This window comes from Hippopotamus amphibius, chromosome 4, assembly GCF_030028045.1.
Source record: "Hippopotamus amphibius kiboko isolate mHipAmp2 chromosome 4, mHipAmp2.hap2, whole genome shotgun sequence".
NCBI classification, from domain to species: Eukaryota; Metazoa; Chordata; class Mammalia; order Artiodactyla; family Hippopotamidae; genus Hippopotamus; species Hippopotamus amphibius.
In genome coordinates this window covers 74531526-74554319 of record NC_080189.1, presented here as the reverse complement: position 1 = coordinate 74554319, position 22794 = coordinate 74531526, and the positions used below count along the sequence as shown (strand labels likewise).

At 38.9% G+C, this 22794-nt stretch overlaps 1 protein-coding gene across 1 annotated transcript in view; it reads right to left on the bottom strand.

Moving 5' to 3' along the window:
* Positions 1–22794, bottom strand: part of DNAH11 (dynein axonemal heavy chain 11) — a 315727-nt gene that overhangs the window by 220726 nt on the left and 72207 nt on the right. Inside the window, 3 exon segments of the mRNA XM_057731719.1 lie at positions 17451–17577; positions 18792–18883; positions 19963–20187. Coding sequence (XP_057587702.1) covers positions 17451–17577; positions 18792–18883; positions 19963–20187 — 444 coding nt within the window.

Genomic DNA, 22794 nt, shown 5'->3' with positions numbered 1-22794 from the left:
AACCTGCCTAAATTTCCCACACGACAAGACCAATACCAATATCGGTAAGGAACTCCTTAAGGGTGATTTAATCTTTGAAGCTTTTAGCCTTAACATTTTTGCCATATTCGCAGTTTTAGTACTGAAGAAAATCACAGCAAGGAATCTTCCGAGTTTAAAATGGATGAGTTTTTGAGACACTCACTTTCGGTGTAGACAGAATGCTAGCTGATGATCACTACTTGGGTTATCACAGTCTCTCCAGCCCTGTACATAACCCAAAGCACATTCATACACAGAAAGTATCTCCAATCATCTAACAATTCGCTGTCACAGCTGCAGGGGCCAGGAAATGCACAGATGTTTAATGGCTTCTACTGTGTAATGGGCCTAAATAATATTCAGGTTCAAAGCTGCAGGATCAATGAGACCTCAACCATCAGACACCCTCACACATCACTGCTTTGCCAAGGAAAGCATTTCAAAGAACTCCTAGTCCTGCAGTCACTCAGTGGGTGACCAGGAAGTGCAAACCCCACGGCTTGCTGTTCTCCCATGACTTATACCTGGCATATCCAGACAATGGAATATTGTTGGAAGTTGGATATTTTCCTACCCTGATTTCCATTTAGAGCTTCTGGGAGAACAGGACCTTTTTTTTTTTTTTAACTAACATGGAGGCTGTTGCTCTCAGATTTGTTTCATTTCTAAGGAGATCCCTTTGTACTTCTTAACACAAAGTAAAACTTCCTTTTCCTAGTTTGGCCCTTGGAAAGACCTTTTATTTTACAATTTAAAAAATACATAAAAACCAACACCTTAGAGGCCCCTCTTTTTACCTCACTAAAGAAACAGAATGGATTTGAACATTTCAAATCATGAAATTCAATAATTTTGTCATATCTTGAGAAACTTTCTAAAAGGGCAGCAACAAAAACTGAAATGCTGTTCCACTGGTTACAGTAAATCCGGTGCATCCACCCACTGGAGCTTAGACACAGGGCAGCCCCTGCTTCGCTTCGCACAGCAGTGTGGGGTCGTAAAAGCTGTGCAACCTCCACGATCAATGGGCAAACTTACAATTATGCTCTCGCCTTTAAAAGTTTCTGTTAAAACATTAAAATCTCTCTCACTCTGGGTTATAAAAGTACAGGGAAATAAAAAGTGTAAACTAATATTTAGTACATTAACTTAAAATACTAAAAACATTAAGTGTTTTATTTCTTTATAGGAAACTTATTGAACAGTGCTTGCTTCCTTCTTCTCATCTTGTAACTTAAGACACCAAGTGAGCATCTTTCTTATGCTTTGGGTAAACGTCATATGCCTTTGGAAGGCTGGATCAGCTGCCAACATTTCATCCTTTGAGGGCCCTCCATGTCCTGACATTTCTGAGAGTTTCTTTAATGTGAAGTTTTTTTTCCCCTGGTGTCACTTCCTTTGGGATAGTCTCATTTTTTTTTAAAATTTTATTTATTTATTTATTATTTTTTGGGGGGTACACCAAGTTCAATCATCTGTTTTTATACACATATCCCCGTATTCCCTCCCTTCCTTGACTCCCCCCCCCTCGAGTCCCCCCTACCCTCCCCGCCCCAGTCCTCTAAGTCATCTTCCATCCTCGAGTTGGGCTCCCTTTGTTATACAACTTCCCACTGACTATCTATTTTACAATTGGTAGTATATATATGTCTGTGCTACTCTCTCGCTTCATCTCAGTTTCCCCTTCACCCCCCGCCCCCTCCCAAACCTCGAGTTCTCCAGTCCATTCTCTGTATCTGCGTCCTTGTTCTTGTCACTGAGTTCATCAGTACCATTTTTAGATTCCGTATATGTGAGTTAGCATACAATATTTGTCCTTCTCTTTCTGACTTACTTCACTCTGTATGACAGACTGTAGTTCTATCCACCTCATTACATATAGCTCCATCTCATCCCTTTTTATAGCTGAGTAATATTCCATTGTATATATATGCCACATCTTCTTTATCCATTCGTTTGTTGATGGGCATTTAGGTTGCTTCCATGTCCTGGCTATTGTAAATAGTGCTGCAATAAACATGATGGTATACGTTTCTTTTGGGATTATGGTTTTCTTTGGGTATATGCCCAGTAGTGGGATTACTAGATCATATGGTAGTTCTATTTGTAGTTTTTTAAGGAACCTCCAAATTGTTTTCCATAGTGGCTGTACCAACTTACATTCCCACCAACAGTGCAGGAGAGTTCCCTTTAGTCTCATTCTTTTTGTCACAACCACTATTTATATTTATATCGATAAGTTCACTTTCACTATAATCCTCTGGCTGAGTGTCTAGAATCTCTCAAATAGTGTAGTGTCATTTCCACGTCAGCTTTATCTTCTGTAACTACATCTATGATTGAAATTTCACTTCCAGTGTTATCAATTTTCACTCCTTTGCTTTACTTTCACCTTCATTACTAATTCCCTCTTTTGATGGTTTATTTTTGTAAAACATCATGTGGATTCTTCACTGAGGACAAGTTGGCAACACACTACATTCTTTGCTGACTATGTGAGAACTGAACAACAAATGTATGACGGCCAACCACAGACACTGAAAGGTATGACGTAACTGGTCACATGTCAAGACATATATCTGTTGTTTACGTGGTAATTTTTGTGGACTGAGGAACCAGCAATGAAGTTTGTGCTTTTTGAGATCACTCACAGTTAACACACCATAGTATCTGAAATCTGAACTGTGTTATTGAGGGAACGGTATGTGTAACCAATCCTCGGTAAATGAAACTCATATCTTTCAGATCTGTGCACAGGGAGAGCTGCCTTAAGAGCTTATATTTATCTACCTGTAAATAAAGTAAAAAATATTTACTCATCTAGGTAACTTTATAATTTAAAATGCAAACTAACACAGTAATCAGATCAGCAGTCTACACTATGTTCACCCAGAAAACAAAGGGAGGAAAAATGAAATCATAGAGCTTCTACATATGTTTCTATGTACAGCTTCCATGTATTGCTACATACTAGCTTCTCTGTGTGGTTACTATACACTCACAAAGCTTACCCCTTGCTTTATGTCTATATCTCATTTCACATTTGCCCCATCTATGAAAGATGCTGCTACTGATTAACTGAGATAAAATAGACACAAAGTTCTAATGTCACTCCTGGCATGGTGAACACCTCAGATCATTCATACGTAGTCATTAACTCATTTATCCATAATGATGGTAACACTCATGACAGTATTTGTGAGAATATAAGTAACATCCAAAATGTAGGCAGACCTATCTATTGTATTATCCTCTACAACAAGAGAAAAATAAGTCCATTATTTTTACATGTACAAAAACTTAAGTCTGTCAAAATGTTGAATAGTTTGTTGTTGTGTTTTGTATTTTTAATAATACTCAGTACAGGTGGAAGTACAGGGAAATGGACACACAACACTGTTGAAAGTCTAAATTTGCAAAAACTTCCTAGGAGTTGGGTAAATCAGTTATAATACTTTCATATAATGAAAACTTTTATTGACATTAAACATCATACTGTAGAAGAATATTTCAATTTTCGTTAAGTATCTATGTTCTGACCTATACAAACACATCAAAAAAACTATAATAACTCAAAAATAGTGCCCAGGAGTATGTTATTCTGATCTTCAGTATTTCTATATTTTTCAAACTTTCAATAGTGAACATGCAACTATATAATTCAGAAAGACTAAATTTGTTATAAACTTTGTAAATCATTATAGCTAATACTAGGTATCAGGTATTGCTTGTTTTGTTTTTACCCAAAATAAAATCATAGTATACATAATATTTTGCAACTGGATTTTTCACTTATTAATATAACTTGGACATACCTATATCATCAGTGCTGATTCATATCACTTCCTTAACATTTTTAGCATGTGTATGTAAATGTATATAATGTGCTGACAACACAAACTCTTGAGATTTTAAATAACCTTTTGAAAATTTAAATAGAGAGAAAACTGAAAAAAAATCATATGTGTACAGCTTAATAAATTTTAGCAAAGTGAACGGAACTCTTGTAACCACTGAGACAATTAAGAAACTGAATACACCTGTACCCAAAAAACTCCTCATAATCCATGTTAGTCACTAGTCCCTCTCAAAAACTGACATTATCTAATAAAGGTCATATATGACAAACCCAGAGCTAACATCATTCTCAGTGGTGAAAAGGTGAAAGCATTCCCTCTAAGATCAGGAACAAGACAAGGATGTCCACTATCGCCACTTTTATTCAACATAGTTTTGGAAGTCCTAGCCATAGCAATCAGAGAAGAAAAAGAAATAAATGGAATCCAAGTTGGAAAAGAAGTAAAACTGTAAGATAACATGATACTATACATAGAAAATCCTAAAGATGCTACCAGAAAACTACTAGAGCTCATCAATGAATTCAGCAAAGTTGCAGGATACAAAATTAAGGGAATTCCCTAGCGATCCAGTGGTTAGGACTACATGCTTTCACTGCCAAGGGCATGGGTTAAATCCCTGGTTGGGGAACTAAGATTTGTGTGGTGCAGCCAAAAAAAAAAAAAAAAATTAATACACAGAAATCTCTTGCATTCCTATACACTAACAATGAAAGGTCAGCAAGAGAAATTAAGGAAACAATCCTGTTTACCACTGCATCAAAAAGAATAAAATACCTAAGGAGGCTAAAGACCTGTACCATGAAAACTATAAGACACTGATGAAAGAAATCGAAGATGATACAGATAAAGATATACCATGTTCTTGGATTGGAAGAATCAATATTGTCAAAATGACTATACTAAAGGCAATCTACAGAATCAATGCAATCCCTATCAAATTACCAATGGCATTGTTCACAAAACTAGAACAAAAAAATTTTTAAATGTGTATGGGAACACAAAGGACTTAGAATATACAAAACAATCCTGAGAAAGAAAAACGGAGCAGGAGGAATCAGGGTCCCTGATTTCAGACTATACTACAAAGCTGCAGTAATCAAAACCATATGGTACTGGCACAAAAACAGAAATATACCTCAATGCAACAGGATAGAAAGCCCAGAAATAAACTCACACACCTATGGTCAATTAATCTATGACAAAGGAGGCAACTATACACAATGGAGAAAAGACAGTCTCTTTAATAAGTGGTTCTGGGAAAACTGGACAGCTACATGTAAAAGAATGAAATTAGAACATTCTCTAACACCACACACAAAAACAAACTCAAAATAGATCAAAGACCTAAATGTAAGGCTGGACACTATAAAACTCTGAGAATAAAACTCAAGCAGAACACTCTCTGACATAAATCACAGCAATATCTTTTTGGATTCACCTCCTAGAGTAATGAAAATAAAAACAAACAAGCGGGACCTAATTAAACTTAAAATCTTTTGCACAGCAAAGGAAACCACAAACAAAACAAAAAGACAACCCACAGAACAGGAGAAAATATTTGCCAACGAAGTGACCAACAAGGGGTTAAACTCCAAAATATATAAACAGCTCATGCAGTTCTATGTCAAAAATACAAACAACCCAATCAAAAAATGGGCAGAAGACCTAAACAGACATTTCTCCAAAGATGTACAGATGGCTGGAAAACAAATGAAAAGATGCTCAGCTTCACTAATTATCAGAGAAATGTAAATCAAAACTGCAATGAGGTATCATCTCACACTGGTCAGAATGGTCATCATCAAAAAGTCTACAAACAATAAATGCTAGAGAGGGTGTGGAGAAAAGGGAACCCTCCTACACTGTTAGTGGGAATGTAAATTGGTACAACCACTATGGAGAACAGTATGGAGGTACCTTAAAAAATTAAAAATAGAACTACCATATGATCTAGCAAGCCCACTCTTGGGCATATACTTGGAGAAAACCACAATTCAAAAACATACATGCACCCCAATGTTTATTGCACCACTATTTATAATGGCCAAGAAATGGAAGCAACCTAAATGTCCAATGACAGATGAATGGATAAAGAAGATATGGTACATATATACAATGGAATATTACTCAGCCATAAAAAGGAATGAAATTAGGTCATGTATAGAGACATGGATGGACCTAGAGTCTGTCATATGGAATGAAGTAAATCAGACAAATACATATGATATCACTCATATGTGGAATCTAATTTTTTATCTTTTAATTTTTATTGAAGTATAGTTGATTTACCATGTTGTGTTACTTTCTGCTATACAGCACAGTGAATCAGTTATACATATACCATATGTCCACTTTTTTAGACACTTTTCCCATATAGGTCATTACAGAGTATTGACTAGAGTTTCCTGTGCTAAACAGTAGGTCCTTATTAGTTATGTTTTATATACAGTAGTATGTATATGTCAATCCCAATCTCCCAATTTATCCCTCTTCCCCTTTCCCCCTGGTAATCATAAGATTGATTTCTACATCTGTAAGTAGAATCTAATTTTTTTAAATGATACAAATAAACTTATTTATAAAACAGAAACAGACTCACACATATTGAAATAAAACTTATGGTTACCAAAGGGGAAATGTGGTGGGGGAGGGATAAATCAGGAGCTTGGAATTAACATACAGACACTACTATATATAAAATAGGTAACCAACAGTGACCTACTGTGTAGCACAAGGAATGTACTCAATATTCTGTATTAATCTATATGGGAAAAAAATCTGAAAAAGAATAAGTATATGTATAACTGAATCACTTTGTTGTACACCTGAAACTAACACAACATTGTAAATCAATTATATTCTAATAAAATTTTTTTAAATTGACATTACATAAGTAGATTCATATGATATGTATTTCTGTGTCTGCCTTCTATCATTCAACATCATATTAGTGAGGTTTATTCACCTTATGTATAGCACTAGTTTTCTTTTTCATTGCTATGTGGTACTCTGTTATATGAACATACCATGATGTATTTATCCATTCAACTGTACAGGGACATTTAGATTATTTCCAATTTGGGGGTATTATGGATAATGTAGCTATGAAAATTCTTGTACACATCTTTTTGTTCACCTACGTATACATTTCTGCCGAGTATACAGTGAGAAGAGGAACTTCTAGATAATAATGTATTATTATATTCATATTGTCAAATAGATTTCCTGAGTGCTTGTACCAATCTACAATCACACTGGCTAGATAGGAACATTCCCATTGTTCCATATCCTTACCATTATTTAGTACCGTGAGTGTTTTTAATCTTAGCCTTTTGGTATGTTTGATCTTGATAGCTCATCATGTGAGTATATGTGTTTTTCTAATGCCAAATCATGTCAGAGTTTGACGAAATATCTGTACAAATTGACAAGAGACAGGGAAATGAACACTTTACTAGGCAGAGTATCTCAGCCTAGCAAAGATTCAGCAACACACCAACTCATGATATATTCACCAGTCCTCTCATACTCACAAATGTCAAAATAATGCCATAGCTAATATGAAGGTATCTTCAAGAAGAAAAAAGAAAAAAAAGAAAAGAAAAAATAGAACAAAAAAAAGGAAAGAAAGAAAACTAGCACCATGGATTAGTACCTGATATTTATCATTTGTTTTTTTTTTTAATTTCAAGTAAAATCTTTTATTTTACATCAGTAGTAAAGTCCTTGATATTAATGATGTATACTCTGTACTTGACATGTCTATGTGAAAATATAACATGCATCAACTAGCTTCTACAGTGTAAAAAACTACCCCAAAATTTAGGACTTCCCTGGTGGCACAGTGGTTAAGAATCCACCTGCCAACACAGGGAACACAGGTTCGATCTCTGGTCCAGGAAGATCCCACATGCTGCGGAGCAACTAAGCCTGTGCGCCGCAAATACTGAGCCTGTGCTCTAGAGCCCGCGAGCCACAACTATTGAGCCCGAGTGCCACAACTACTTAAGCCTACATGCCTAAAGCTCGTGCTCTGCAACAAGAGAAGCCACTGCAATGAGAAGCCCACAAACCACAACAAAGAGTAGCCCCTGCTCGCCACAACTAGAAAAAGCCCATGTGCGACAACGAAAATCCAATGCAGCCAATAAATAAATTTTTTTTTTTTTTTAAAAGCAACAATTTCACAGTTGACAATTCTGCGTGGGCTTTCGGGTTCTCTCAGCTGGTCTCAGCTGGGCACCCTTATACCTCTGCAGTCTGCTGCTGATCTATGGCTTCTCCCATGTGTGTGATGATCATCCAGCTGGTGGCATGGGCATGTGCTTCTCCACATGTGGCAGGCTAGCTTTGGCTTATTCATGATGAGGTGGTCATAGGTTTCCAAAGAACAACAAGAGGAAAAGCCCCAGTGTATAAGTGCTTTTCCAGCCTCTTGCTAACAATGCACTGGTGAAAACAGGTCACATGGCAAGCCAAATGCAGAAATAAGCTCTACCCCTGGATGAAAACTGCAGCTTCACATTGAAATGGCACAAAAGAAAGAGGAAGAATTTGTGGCCACTTTTACATTCTATATTAAGCATGTTTCTTAGTTCTTTACATGTTTGCTCTACTGCTTGCTGAGAAATCAAAGAGATAGTACCTACTGCTTTTCCCATGCAGTATATAAGGAAAATGAGGTTCAGAAAGGTAAAGCAGTAACACAGCCAATAATCATGTCTACATCATTTCAAGGTCTCTGTTCTTTCCTACTATTCTGTCTTCTGATGGATGGCTAATGTGCCTCTTATGCCTAGTTCCATACAGTTACCATTTTTTTAAATAAATTTATTTATTTATTTATTGGTTGTGTTGGGTCTTCATTGCTGCATGCAGGCTTTAGTTGTGGTGAGTGGGGGCTACTCTTCATTGTGGTGCACAGGCTCCTCATTTTGGTGGGTTCTCTTGTTGTGGAGCACGGGCTCTAGGCATGTGGGCTTCAGTAGTTGCAGCACATGGGCTCAATAGTTGCGGCTCACAGACTCTAGAGCACAGGCTGAATAGTTGTGGCTCACGAACTCTAGAGTGCAGGCTCAATAGTTGTGGTGCATGGGCTTAGTTGCTCCATGGCATGTGGGATCTTCCTGGAGCAGGGATCGAACCCGTATCCCCTGCACTGGCAGGCGGATTCTTAACCACTGTGCCACCTAGGAAGTCCCCAGTTACCATTTTGATGCTCATTTTTTTGTGTGTTTAGATCCAGATTTCCATCTGGTGTTATCTTCTTTCTGCCTGAAGCATTTCCTTTAACATTTCTTATATTATCAATTTGCTGGTGATGAAATCTTTCAGCTTTTGAATGTCTGAAAACTTCCTTAATTTGCCTTCATTTTTAAGAAATATTTTCACTGGGCAAAGAATTCTAGGTTGATTTTTTTTCTTTCAGTACTTTCAGTTGTTGGCTCCACTGTCCTCTCACAGTGTGAAGCCCTTCATCATCCTCATGTTTATTTCTTTATGTATAATGTGACTTTATGGACGATTTCTAGATTTCTTTATCATTGGTTTTGGCCACTTTGAGTAAACAGTTGTTTTCTTCATGTTTGTTTCTTGGGTTCACTGAATTTCTTGAATCTATGGATTTCTACTTTTCATCAATTTGGAAATCTTTTGGCTGCTCTTCTGCAAATATTTTTTGTGTCTCTCTTCCTGGCCCCCACTTGGGTATTAAAATTACACATATGAAACTTCCTTATCTTTCCCTATCTCTACTTAATGTTGTGAACATACGGAATACAGCTAAAACAACTTACGATGTCCTTGTCTGCTAATTTCACCAACTGTGTCAGTTTTGATTCGTTGTCTCCTCAGGATGCGTCAGATACTCCTGCCTCTTCACATGCCCAGTAATCTTTAATAAGATGTCAACTGCTGCGATCTTTACTCCGCTTGGTGCTGAATATTACACTTACGGTATTCCTATCTTCTTGCGCTTTGCTCTGCAGCACAGTTAAATCAGTTGGAAACAGTTTGATGCTTTAGTATCTTGCTTTTGAGACTTGTTTGGCAGAACCAGAGTAGGATCTAATCCAGGGCTACTTATTTCCTGTGCTGATGACTCCAGGAGGCCCCTCCATTGGTCTCAGGTTCTCTCTCTACAGCTCTTCCCTCTGTGGCACTCTGTTCTGCAAACTCTCACCATTTTGGTCTCCTTGGACCCTCAGCTCTGATCCCTCCACTCAGAAAGTCCACCAGACTCCGCCTGGTTACCCCACCCTGTGCCATGCTCGGAAACTCTCTCAAGGAAGCAAACTGGAACCATCACACAGCTCACTTCTTTTGTTCCTACTCCATCAAGAATCACTATTGCTTTTTGATTCTCTGGATAGTATCTTCCTTGGTGGGACCTGACCCCGGTTTTTATTTATTATTTTGTTTTTCTCCTTCTTTCCTGTTCCATGATACTGATAAAAGCTCTGGTCAACTTTTCAGACTCTTGGCCACATCTTACTGTCAAACGTCACAAAGGGAAAATCTCTGTGGTTTCCTTCTGCTCAGATCTCGGCCCCTGAAATCTTGACTTTGCAGTCAAATACTCTACCCCTGAGCTACACCCCCTGCAATCTTGACTTTGATGTTCTTTAAGCACTCTTCCGTGGATTTTAACAGATTTACTTAACTATTTTATCCAGCTTTTCTAGTTGGTCCCAGAAGGAATAGTACTCTGTTAAAAGCTAATGTGTTATAGCCAGAAGCCCTGCCCATTGAGTTTAAGATGGAACTGAACAAGCTTTATTAATTGACATCAAAGGCCAGGAGTTTCAGGTTCCACAGCAAGCCCTAACACTCCTTGGCAGCAGGACCCCAAATTTATATGACAATTTTTTGATCTAGAAACATTAAAGTTGTATTTTCATCCTACATTGTATTAACCCTGATTTTGTGGTGTAACTTACAAATTGGCTGTGGAAGGAATTTCAATAAAGGAGCTCCAACAGAATTCTAAGCAGGGGCAAAACATTGGCAAAATGAAAAAAAATACATATATTGTTATACAGCTTGTGGTCAACCATATATTAATCATTTTGCAAGGATAATCAAGGATAATCTCTACTGGATATATAATTTATGACGTATTTAAAAATTAGGTTGTCTAATTTCTCATCACACACTTAAATGCCTAAGTCCTTTGAATATAAAGCTGCCTTTATACAAAGGCATCCATTTGAAATATGACATATTCCTAGGTTATACCAAGTGGAGCTGTTCTGACTGGCAATTTCTATAACAAACTACACTTAGACGAGCAGGTTCTATTCTCTGCTGCTCAGTTGAATGTAAGTAGAGACCATGGCAAGGTGATCAAAACCCTGAGCATCTTCTGTATCTGTTTCCTTTTCCTGCCTCTTCCCCATTCCATCCCCAGTGCCAGCCTAAACTCAAGGGCAACTCCTTCCTTCCACTGTAGGTTTCTATGAACGCTCCAACCTTCTACTCCCCACAGAAAAGCTGGGATTTTTGATTGATTTTATTTCAACTAAAAGTCATTCACTCTTGCATGTAGCCAGCTAACCACTTGCATCTTGAGACTTTTTCCTCTTGATTGTCTAAGAGATACTAGTTAGTTTATTTATTTATGGCCGCACCCCACAGCTTGCAGGATTCCTCCTTGAACCCGTGCCCCCTGCAGTGGAAGCACGGAGTCCTAACCACTGGACTGCCAGGAAATTTCCCCCTCTTGACTGTCTAAGGAGGACTAACCCACGTCAAGAAGGCTGCGACACACGATGAGTGAGTGTTGAGCTGCATCATCCTGATTCCTGAGATTCAGATGCTGAGGCACCTTCACTCTTATCACGGAGATAACCAAATGGAAGCGCTATCTGGAAACATACTATGCTTGTGGGGATGCGGGGTCTTAGATATTGCCCCTTGAAGATCCAGAAGTTCTTTTCTTATTACCTAATACTAAGCCCATTTCTCACAAGCACCTGTCCAAGTGCCAATATTGACAGTTTATTAAGGGTATCAGTTGAGTGCCATCTGTCTCATACTGCAATTTGGGGGATTTCTCAAAAGACAAGTTGGCAGATTTCCTCTTAAGTAGATTTGGTCTGATGCCACTGAAAGATATTTTTGATGCAGACATTAAACATTTCTGAGCATATATATTACTGATCTTGTCATTTCAGAAAATGCATTGTGGCCTTAACTGTCACAGTAGTGGCTTTCTAGTAGCCACATTAAAACAAGTAAGAAGAAAAAGGTGAAATTAATTCTGATGTATTTTATTTGACCTAATATATCCAAAGTATTGTCACTTCAATATGTAATTAATAGAAAAACTACTAATGAGATATTTTACATTCTTTTTTTTAAATCTCTGAAACCAGGTACGTATCTTACACTTACAGCTTATCTCAATTTGCATTTTTCATCAGAAATACTTGATCTGTCTTCACATTTAATAAAATACACAGTTGCAAAAGTAGGTTCACACTCAAGTTGTTTCAAACTTATGTTTTCCAATAACTGAATCAAAGATCAGTTTTCACATTAATATCAACTCTAACATATTATAGTTAAAAATTCAGTTCTGGACTTCCCTGGTGGTGCAGTGGTTAAGAAACTGCCTGCCAATGCAGGGGACATGGGTTTGATCCCTAGTCCAGGAAGATCCCACATGCCTCGGAGCAACTAAGCCCGTGTGCCACAGCTATTGAGCCTGCGCTCTAGAGCCCATGAATCACAACTATTGAGCCCATGTGCCACAACTACTGAAGCCCCCTCACCTAGAGCCCATGCTTCGCAACAAGAGAAGCCACCAAAATGAGGAGCCCACACACCACAATGAAGAGTAGCCCCCACTCGCCACAATTAGAGAAAGCCCATGTGCAGCAATGGAGACCCAACACAGCCAATAAATAAATAAATACATTTATTAAAAAAAAATTCAGTTCCTCAGTTGTCACATTTCAAGTGCCCAATAGCCACATGCAGCCCAGAGCTACCCCATCACACAACACAAATGCAGCTGATCACATGGAAAGCGTATCTTTCCTTAGTACAGCTCTATCATGGGGAAGCTTTCACTCATCATCCCGTAGGAGATGAAGGAAGAGAAAATGTGCCAACTCTTCTAGGACAAAAAGATCTTTCAAGTCATAAGGAACCAGTGACTAAAAACACCAAGTTGTCAGCTGTTTTAAGGCACCGTATCACAAACTGGAAGGGCACAATGGGACCAACTGATGTTGCTCAGTCTGACTTTAACCACTACACTCGTTTCACTTGAAAAATACAAAAGGATGTTTTTCTAAGAGGGGGGAGAAAGCACAGAATGTTAATACTGAGTCATATGCAACTTCATAATTACTGCACCATGCCGATTAATTCTGCAAGCATACCTCTAAATTTGTATTTCGATAAGCAACTACCAGAGACTTTTGACCACTGAAATTACACAGCACAGCCATATCCTCAGTCCTTTAGATAATCCGTACCACTGGGAGGTCAGGGTGAATTCTAGGAGGAGAAAAATTTTTTAAACTTGACCTTAACCAAACTTACCAACAGCTAAAAACCACCGAAGGCATTTTAGACGCACTGATTTTATCACTCTGACATTCCAACTCAAGTATCTTAAATTGGGTGTCTCTGCTTATAGAATGCAGGATGCAGTAATATCAGACCTGCCTGGCTGATGTGTTCAGGCTGATCAAATTCCACAGTCAACTGTAGAAACCCTCACTTGGGCCAACACTCTTAAATTGAGTGTGGAGGGTGGAGGAGGGCGACCTGAAGAATTCAAGTCATTCACAAGATGCCACCATGAGTCATCTGCCCCCAAAAGGCTGTCTTTTCTGGGGCAATTGCATTGTTACTCCACAAGCTGCAGTTGCCATGTTATCTCCGTCACACTACAGGGAGCACATTCAGGATGTCAGCACAAAAGGCAGAGACGGAAAAGCTGTCTGGTGGCCTGAAACTGATTCTGATAATGAAAGAAAGAGTGTAGCAAGGCTAGGCCCTTTGGCACAACTGCCAAAAGCATTAGCTATTCCACAGTAAGTGACCAAGAGTTGAGATCACACCTTGACCTTGCAGAACCACTGCAGGGAAAGAAGCTAACTATGGCTTTAGAGGACTCAACTCACCCTTGGCTGCTTTTCAATCCTCTGCCCCAACAAGTAGCTTCCAGTTGGTATTTGCACCTCAGAGGCCACTAAACACTTTCACTAATAACAAACCTTTCCTAAAAGTGTGATAGCATCTGATGTGAAACTCAATTGTTCAAAGTTTAATTCATGTAACAAAAAGATCTCAATGAAATTACATTTTGAGCACAATTTGAAATAGTATATCTCGAATTTCAAAATGTTTCAAAAATTGAATCATTTCAAAGCTGGTAGGTCTAGAGAACTGTAAACTGCATTTACCCTGGAGCCTCATAGCCAGACCCCTTCAGCTGGTAAGCGGAAATACCCCACCTCCTTTTGTTGCCAGGATACAGACAGCACTGCTGCTGTTATTCATCAGCCTGGCTGTGGGCCATTTTGGAGATCCTCTATGCTGTGACTTTAATATGCAGCTACATTAAAATTTAAAATCTTTTTAATGTCTTACATTATCTAGTCATTCATTAAAGAGTGTTACTAATACTAGTACTGAGAAATGTACCTGAGATTCAGGGGTTTAGAACTTATAATTAAAACACTGTGAATGAGGTAGACAAGAAGACTTCCACAATAAGTTGCACTGATATTAAAGGTAACACTAAATTATTGAAGTGATGCTGTGAAAATAAAAAGAATGATTTTAAAGGTACACCTTTTAAGTTTATTAAAAAAAAAAAAAAAAGCAAAACCTCATCCTGTACTTTAGAAAGGATAAGGGAAAAAAAAAAGTTGGCATCAGGAAGGCACATATCCCTGTCAGCCAACAGGTTGTCTAAGCCATAAAGTATTTTTCTGATGATTTGAAAGAACATAAGGAAAATGGGTGACAAGTGCATGTTGAGTCATCTGCTCCTCGAGCACCAGCCCAGGACTTCAATTAAGGACAAAGAGGCATCGGGCTAGCGCATGCTCTGAAGACAGCAGACAGGGGTTAGGACAGGTTGGTCCCCCCAGGGCTTGACAAGACACATCTCAACACCTTACCATCATCTGCCTCCACACGCCCCTTCTGGGAAAGTACAGCAGGGAAGAGCGGGGAGAGGCAGCCATCCTCATACCTGCCAGTTAGCAGCCCAGAGGGGGATGCTCTGCCTCGTCCTCACTCCTCGTGTGGTTTCAAGGTGAAGGACTGTTTCCCCAGCCTCTAACCTGTAAGTCGTCCAGTGAGAGGGGTTGGAGAATCACTCACAGAAACTATGGATGCCCGCCCCAAGTGAATCTGTGATGTGCCCCTGCTTCGGACATCTGTTTAGGTGGAAAAGGAGGAAGAAGATGTAACAAATGATGGATTACGATGCCAAAGGCAAGAACTGGAAGCACTGAGACAGACTTGGCTCTGCAGCATAAACCCCCTGGGAGGTTCCCCCTGCCTCCTGAGAACTTGTTCTTCTTCCACAAGAGACCCAGAATGTGGGTACTGGCTGTCGATGGTCAAGGTCGAAAGCCAATGCTGAACAGAGAAGCAGGAGTATGCATTAAGAAAGGGCAATGACTGGGCTTCCTAGGTGGCGCAGCGGTTAAGAATCCGCCTGCCAATGCAGAGGTCACGGGTTCGATCCCAGCTCCAGGAAGATCCCACATGCCGCGGAGCAACAAAGCCCGTGTGCCCAAAAAAAAAAAAAAAAAAAAAAAGAAAGGGCAATGACTGACAGATGACCTCCCTCCCCTCTCCCCAAGGTAAACTGCATAGGGAGGAGAAATAAAAGATCCCAACTCCAAACTCATTATGTAAAAGCCTGGTCTTGACACAGAGGTGAGATTGGAATTTTAAACTCGATCTTGCTGAGTTGCTTTGGGTTTCTTAAATTTTTAATAAGAAAAAGGGACTGAAGCATTACAACACCTATCCAAGATGTTATAAAGGGATCTGCTACTCAGTGTAAAGAGATTCAGCAGGGCACATATGAGATTCATAACTGTAGAAAAATAAAACTATCTCATGGCTATCTTCTGGGTAATTAATACTGTTCAATAAAACAGTCACGTATGTGTTTATTATGTTTAAAGAATATGAAAGAAAAAGAATGTTCTGACTTACAGATTTATGTATCTAATTTACATAGTGAAAATTCAGAATTCTCAGTATTTCGGATTCACAAGTGTTTAGGAACATGTACCTGGAATAGAGTATGACACTCTCTATCTCATATATTCACCCTGGGCAGAGGGTCCAGCTGTTGGTCAAGGATGTTCTCAGGGGATTATTGAAGCATAAATGTAATAATTGCCATGTTTGAAACTAGTTTAAAAAAAACCAACCCCAAAACATCCATTTTATGTGTCACTGATATAAATGAGAGATGGAGAGACTGGGTTCCAAGTCAATCTGATTAGATGGATTTTATTTACAAAGCCATCTGGGAGTTAGCATACATATACAAAACGATACCTGTGTGGCAATCCTGAAAATGTTGCCAAAGCTAACAACTTTGCTATTAATAGCAAGACTGTGCTTGTCAACAGTAAGAGTAGCCATCCATCTGAATTCAGCTCTAAAGAGAAATGATGAATGAGACAGAATTAATCAAGATAAATACTGTGTCCAGAGAACAGCACAGTTCAGGAAACTGTAGTGCGAGGTGACACATATTCCAAAGAAAATGGCAGAAAAACATCTAGAGAAAGAATATGGAGACAAATCCACAATGACAAAGCACAATCTTTGACTTCAAAATAATCTGTGATATACGGTCAAGTTTAGGAGTAACTGCCTATGTCAGCTGTAACAACTCTAAGATCTAAATGGGTGTGAACAACTGAACAGATGTAATGAAAGGCAACATCCTCTAAATGTTTAGAGGAAGGAGTGCTTTGGGATGTGCACAAAGTTTGCCTCTGATCTTTGCGCTCAGATTACAAAAGATAACAGCTGCTTTTATTTGCTTTACATATTGCCATGGGTGCTACATTATTTTTTGAGTGGAAAGGGGAAAATTAGAAAGTTATGTAGAGAACCAGCCTGAAATTATACCGATACACCTCTGGAGACTAGTCCAGCTTAGTAATTATGAGGGTTATTCTGGAGTCAAGGTTGTTGTAACAAGGGATCAGCCATGATCTTGTTCCCAGTGACCCACTCTCCCCCAGGAAAGCTGAGAACCAGGCAACGGAGCTCCAGCCCTTGTCCCAGCATTCTGGGGGTTTGAAGCCAGTGTTTGTTCCATTAACTTCTTGCAAGGCCCTAAGCCTTGTACATTTGCTGTCCCTTCACTGTGCTGAGGACCAGGCAGCTGCCCTTCCTAGTTCCTTGAGTGCCGCCGCTAACATCCTTCTGTTGCTGCATTAAACCATTTTCATTGCATATTTTCTAGCTCCTGGCACGTGTGACATGATAGGTGGCATTTGACAATGAAAAAGAAACTGTGACATTCCTAACATGATAATATGAGACTTCCAAAAAAAAATTTACCTGTGTAGGTTGAACTCCCTTTGAGAGAATGTCAAGCAAGTCTGCGGAAGAGATGAAATAGAAACGCGGAAAAGCCACACGCTTGGTTTCCAGGTACTCAGCAAGAGCTTTTTCACAAAGAGAAAGCCTGCATGAATGAGAAATCATTGTAAGCATATCTTGCCCATTCAGTTGGTAAAACGTCAACAAAACCCAGACCCTCTCATCTGTCCACTCATCACAATAAACTCACTGTTTAACATGGGGCCTACCTCCTTCTCTTTGACGTCATCATCTTGTTCGTGACTAACGTACAAGCCATGCCAAGTAGGAGGAGAGACACACACACACACACCCCCATTAGCTGGGACTAAACATAGATCGGATTTAAGTTGATGTTACTCATCATTTGTCTAAATGACCCCTCTCAGCAGCGGGAGACAAGACCAGGTTTGGCATCACTCACCCTGAGCACAAAATGCTTTAGTTAATATGTAATTGGTTTCAGGTCTTCCTTTTCCCACTGAATGTCTACAAAACACAAGTGCCTTCGACTCTCTTTGGCTTTCAAAGGAGTCATAAGATCCAGAATCATTTCCACCTTATTGTTCTTAGCAGAGTAGAGACAACCCAGAGACAGAGCTCCCCAAACCCTCAAAGATCACTGACTAAGAAATAATTAACTGCTGTGGAAATCCACACTTTTAAAATTATGGCCAACTTTATCTCTAAAAGACTTCCAGATTATGAAATAATCGTACGTAATATATATCTTTACCTAGAGGGCTCCTCCGCCTTGCAATAAAAAGAGAGCATAATTATGCATGAAGCTTTTCTTTTAGTGGCTGACCTACCCATTTTTAATTAAAAGCCAGAATATTCTTAGGCCCACTAGCTATTGTATAATTTTATATGAAAAGTACAAATGCCCTTTAGGACAGGATTTCAAAAATACTCACATGCTGTCTAAAGAAAACTTCTAGTATAATTAAACTATATACAAAATAAAGGACTTAAATGAATGCAATCCCAGTTCCTAGCATACAGTAGATGCTTAATAAATATTTGCAAGATACTTTGTTAAAAGAATTGATTAAGCAATCAAGCTGATTCTCTTGATAGTATGATATTCTAATTTTACTATAATAACATTCCTTTTGGAAAACAGAAATATATTTGGATCTACTTACACTAACTCACAACATATATGTACCATCTAATGTGTATAGACAACTATAAGCAAAACGACAGAACAATTTAGTAGAGGTTGTACCTACAATAACATGATGTTAAATACTATTAGATATTCAAAAGAAATCTCAAAAGTATAACAAATTGATCATTTTGTAGTTTTATTCTTACCTGTACTGCAAATCTTTAAGTTTTTCATAGAGACTAGGTCTGCATGTTGCTTCTAAAACATTTTTTATTTTAGCTGTTCTGAACATTAACTCCTGTGTGAAAGTACAACATGGAGACATGGATATTAGAAATTACTTTTCTAGATTTTTCATCCATTTAGGGAATTAAAAAGTGGAGAACAAACAAACTATGAGAAAGCAAGGTTAATGAGACGTCTGACATCATTTATGTTCTGCTTTTAACCTTTTAGATGAACATCAAAAACAAAGTGTAATTACATAGTTTTTAACAATATAAACTTGATAGGCATTACCGCCACTCTGGGTCCATGCAGAATTTCTCTCTTCTAAACCAAATGGATGAAAAAAAAAGAGAGACAGAGAACCAGAATCTTAAAGAATACATTCACATTCGAAAAGGAGGTGAACACTGAACAATCTACCTATTCTTTCCTTGTTAAAAGTTAAAACAGAATTCCTTGGGTGTTCTCCTTTAGCTAGTAAGAAGAAAACAATCCGTCCCTTCTTCTATATACAAAAGTAAAGCCATTACTCTCTGCTTAAAGTCTCTCATAGCATTTACCACAATATGTACATCTTGATGTGTTTCTGTGGCTTTTGTGAAGCAAATCAACAACTGACACTGTAACTTTGTTACTAGCTTCCCCTCCTCAGTCTGTTACTTCATGAAGATGGACCTGTCTCCCAGGCCTTACTGCAGAGGTAGGCAGTCTGTGGCCTCTGGGAAACATCTGGCCTGCTGCCTTGTTTTGCATGGCCCAAAGCTAAGAATGGTTTTTACATTTTTAACTAGTTGAAAAAAATCAAAAGAAGCATAATACTTCGTGACACATGAAAATAATATGGAATTCAATTTCCGGAGTCTATAAAGTTTTATTGGCACCCAGCCACACTCGCCTGTCTATGTGGTGTCTGTTTTCTTTCATACAGCAATGGCAGCCCTGAGTAGTTGTGACAAAGACGATATACAACCACAAAGCCTGAACTACTGACTATCTGACCTTTCACAGAAAAGTTTCCTGACCCTTGTCTCCTGAAGTGCAAATACATATATGTTTTTCATAAATTCAGTACCCCAAATCATGTTTCTTTACAAGATTTTTATATTGTTTCAAAAAGTAAGGATAGAAAACAGTCTGTCTTCCATGAACCTTAAATTCAGCATCTATTCCATCAAATCTTTGGGCATCCTTCACAAGCTGGATTCGAATATCTTCTGAACAAACAAAGATGCTTTCTAGGTGAGACCAAGTACGCTGGACTTCCATCCAAGTAAAGATGACCAAGTCTGCTGTGTTTAATTTGTTTTGCCAGCTTATGACTTGCTCAATGAAATATTCCACGTACTTGCCTTGAAGCAGAGTCTGTAACTGAACCTAAAAGAAAGGCAAAGAATTTTAAATACCATCTAAATGGGTAGTATGTAAGCACCATGAGGGAGGGACCACAACTCTTCTGTTTACTGCTGGATTCCTAGGACCCAGCACACAACACATGGAACAGGCATTCAGTAAGCATTTGCTAAGTGAGTGAATTAATGGCATTAAATATTCATACTAACACGTTTTTTCCAAAAGGAAAAAGATAAATATAAGCAACTACATGTAATATGTCTTCTACAAGAAGACCACGTATCTCTTTGTAGGCAGGAAAATATATTGGGCACCAGGGTGCAGCTTTAGGAATTAAAATTTATTCTTTCATCCACTCTCACTCTCCCCGGGGTCCCTGCCTATTAATCATTCCAAAGTTATGGGTCTTTTTTTTTTTTTTTTTTCAGTATTGAAAATATAAAACAAACTTCTCTCCAGCTTGCTAAGCCCTCAGCCTTCTGTTTTCCTCCCCTTTGAGTTTACAACCAAACTTTGCAGCCTTCCTAACACCAAGCCTTGCTTTAACGCCATGCAGTTTGGCGAGTACTTCTCACCATTCTCTGACATTGAAATCTCAGGAAGTCACTGAGTAGAATATCCTCTTCTCATTCTTCTTCACCTCTAAGTATTTAACACATTTGACAATTTTTCCCACCCCCCTCAGCTTTATTGAGACACTGACATATAACACTGGGTAAGTCTGAAGTCTACAACAGTGATGATTTGATACCTGTATGTGTTGTTAAATGGTTACCACAATAATCTTAGTTAATACCTCCATTCCCCACATAATTTCCTGGTGTGTGTGTGTGTGTGTGCGCGTGCGTGTGTGTGTGTTGACAACATTTAAGACCTACTCTCAACAACTTTCAAGTGTATAATACAGTCACCATGCTGCACATTAGATGCCCAGAACTTATTCATCTTATACCTGGAGGTCTATACCCTTTGACCAACATCTCCCTACTTCCCCAAAGCCCCAGCACCTGGTAACCACCATTCTACTTTCTATTTCTGTGAGTCTAGCTCTTTTAGATTCCACACAGAAGCAAGAACATACAGTATTTGCTTTCTCTGATTGAGTTATCTCATTTAGCAGAATGCCCTCAAGATCCATTCATGTCGTCACAAACAGCAGGATTTCCCTCTTTTTTTAGAGCTGATTATTATTCCATTTTATATACATACACACACACACACACCACATTTCCTTTATCCATTCATCCATCAATGGACATTTAGGTTGTTTCCATGACACTTGACTCTTTTTTGGCGGAAAACCTTAACCCATGGTTGCTATGATATTGCAGTAGTCTTTTTCTACTATTTCTCTGACCATTCTCTCTCTACCTCTTTTATGTCTCCTCCTCTTGTTCCCCAAATTCAGTCTTTTCCAAAGCTCTATTCTCAGCTGACTTATCCTCTTTACCTCTCATTATCCAGCTCATCAATTCTCAAGACACCAACAATGAGCTACCAATCTACGGTTCTAGATTAAACGTCTGCGCTGAGATCTGGGCCTGACTTTCCACCTTTACATCAATGTCCCTCACTATAAATATACCAAAAATAATAGAGCACTATCTCTTTAGGCCAGGTTCTTTCCTAAGTTCCTCATGTCTAACAATAAAAGCACTACTGTTATTTCCTCTGAGTAGTTTGTCTCTTTCACCTTTCTTAATTCTCACGTCTAAAGAGATGCCAACTCATAACCTTAGAATTCAAGACCACATAGACTGTGCTCTGGACTGTCTCTTCAGCCTCATTTTTATTAAGAAAATCTATATTCTAAGAAAACGAGACTCTTTAAATTACCTCTGAATGGCAGCTACTTTCTGGCATTTGAAGATGCCACTAACATTGTCCCCTTCGCCTATAACACCCGTTTCTGACTGCCACTCTTTGCTGAATACCAGCCCATCCTACGAAGTTCAACCCAAGCACCACCACCTTACAAGATTCTCCCTGTGTCTTTCACTGTCCCCATCAGATAGTCTCTCTCTCCTTAGGCCCTTTAGAGTCCTTCTTTCTGTCTCCCTACTCAAGTGCAAGTTCCTTGAGAACAAGTGTTCATAGCTTTTGAACCCAAATGGTATTATGCCTGGAGCCTGGTACCAGTAGACGCCCAATGAATGAAGAAATATTGAGTATTGGAACTTTCGAAATGCTTAAAATCATAATTTAAAAGAAAAAAATCTGTAATAAAAATATCCATCTTGGCCTTTCTCACCTTCTGAGATGGCCCACACTCTGTCTGTGGAGTGTGTTTCTCTCTAAATAAATCCACTTCTTACCTATCACTTTGTCTCTCACTGAATTCTTTCTGCAATCAGACATCAAGAACCTGAGCTTCAGGACTTCTCTCGTGGCACAGTGGTTAAGAATCTGCCTGCCAATGCAGGGGACACGGGTTTGATCTCTGGTCCACATGCCGTGGAACAACTAAGCCTGTGCACCACAACTAGGGAGCCTGCGCTCTAGAGTCCGCAAGCCACAACTACTGAGCCCACGGGCCACAACTACTGAAGCCTGTGTGCCTAGAGCCCATGCTCCACAACAAGAGAAGCCACCGCATTGAGAAGCCTGCGCACCACAATGAAGATTAGCCCA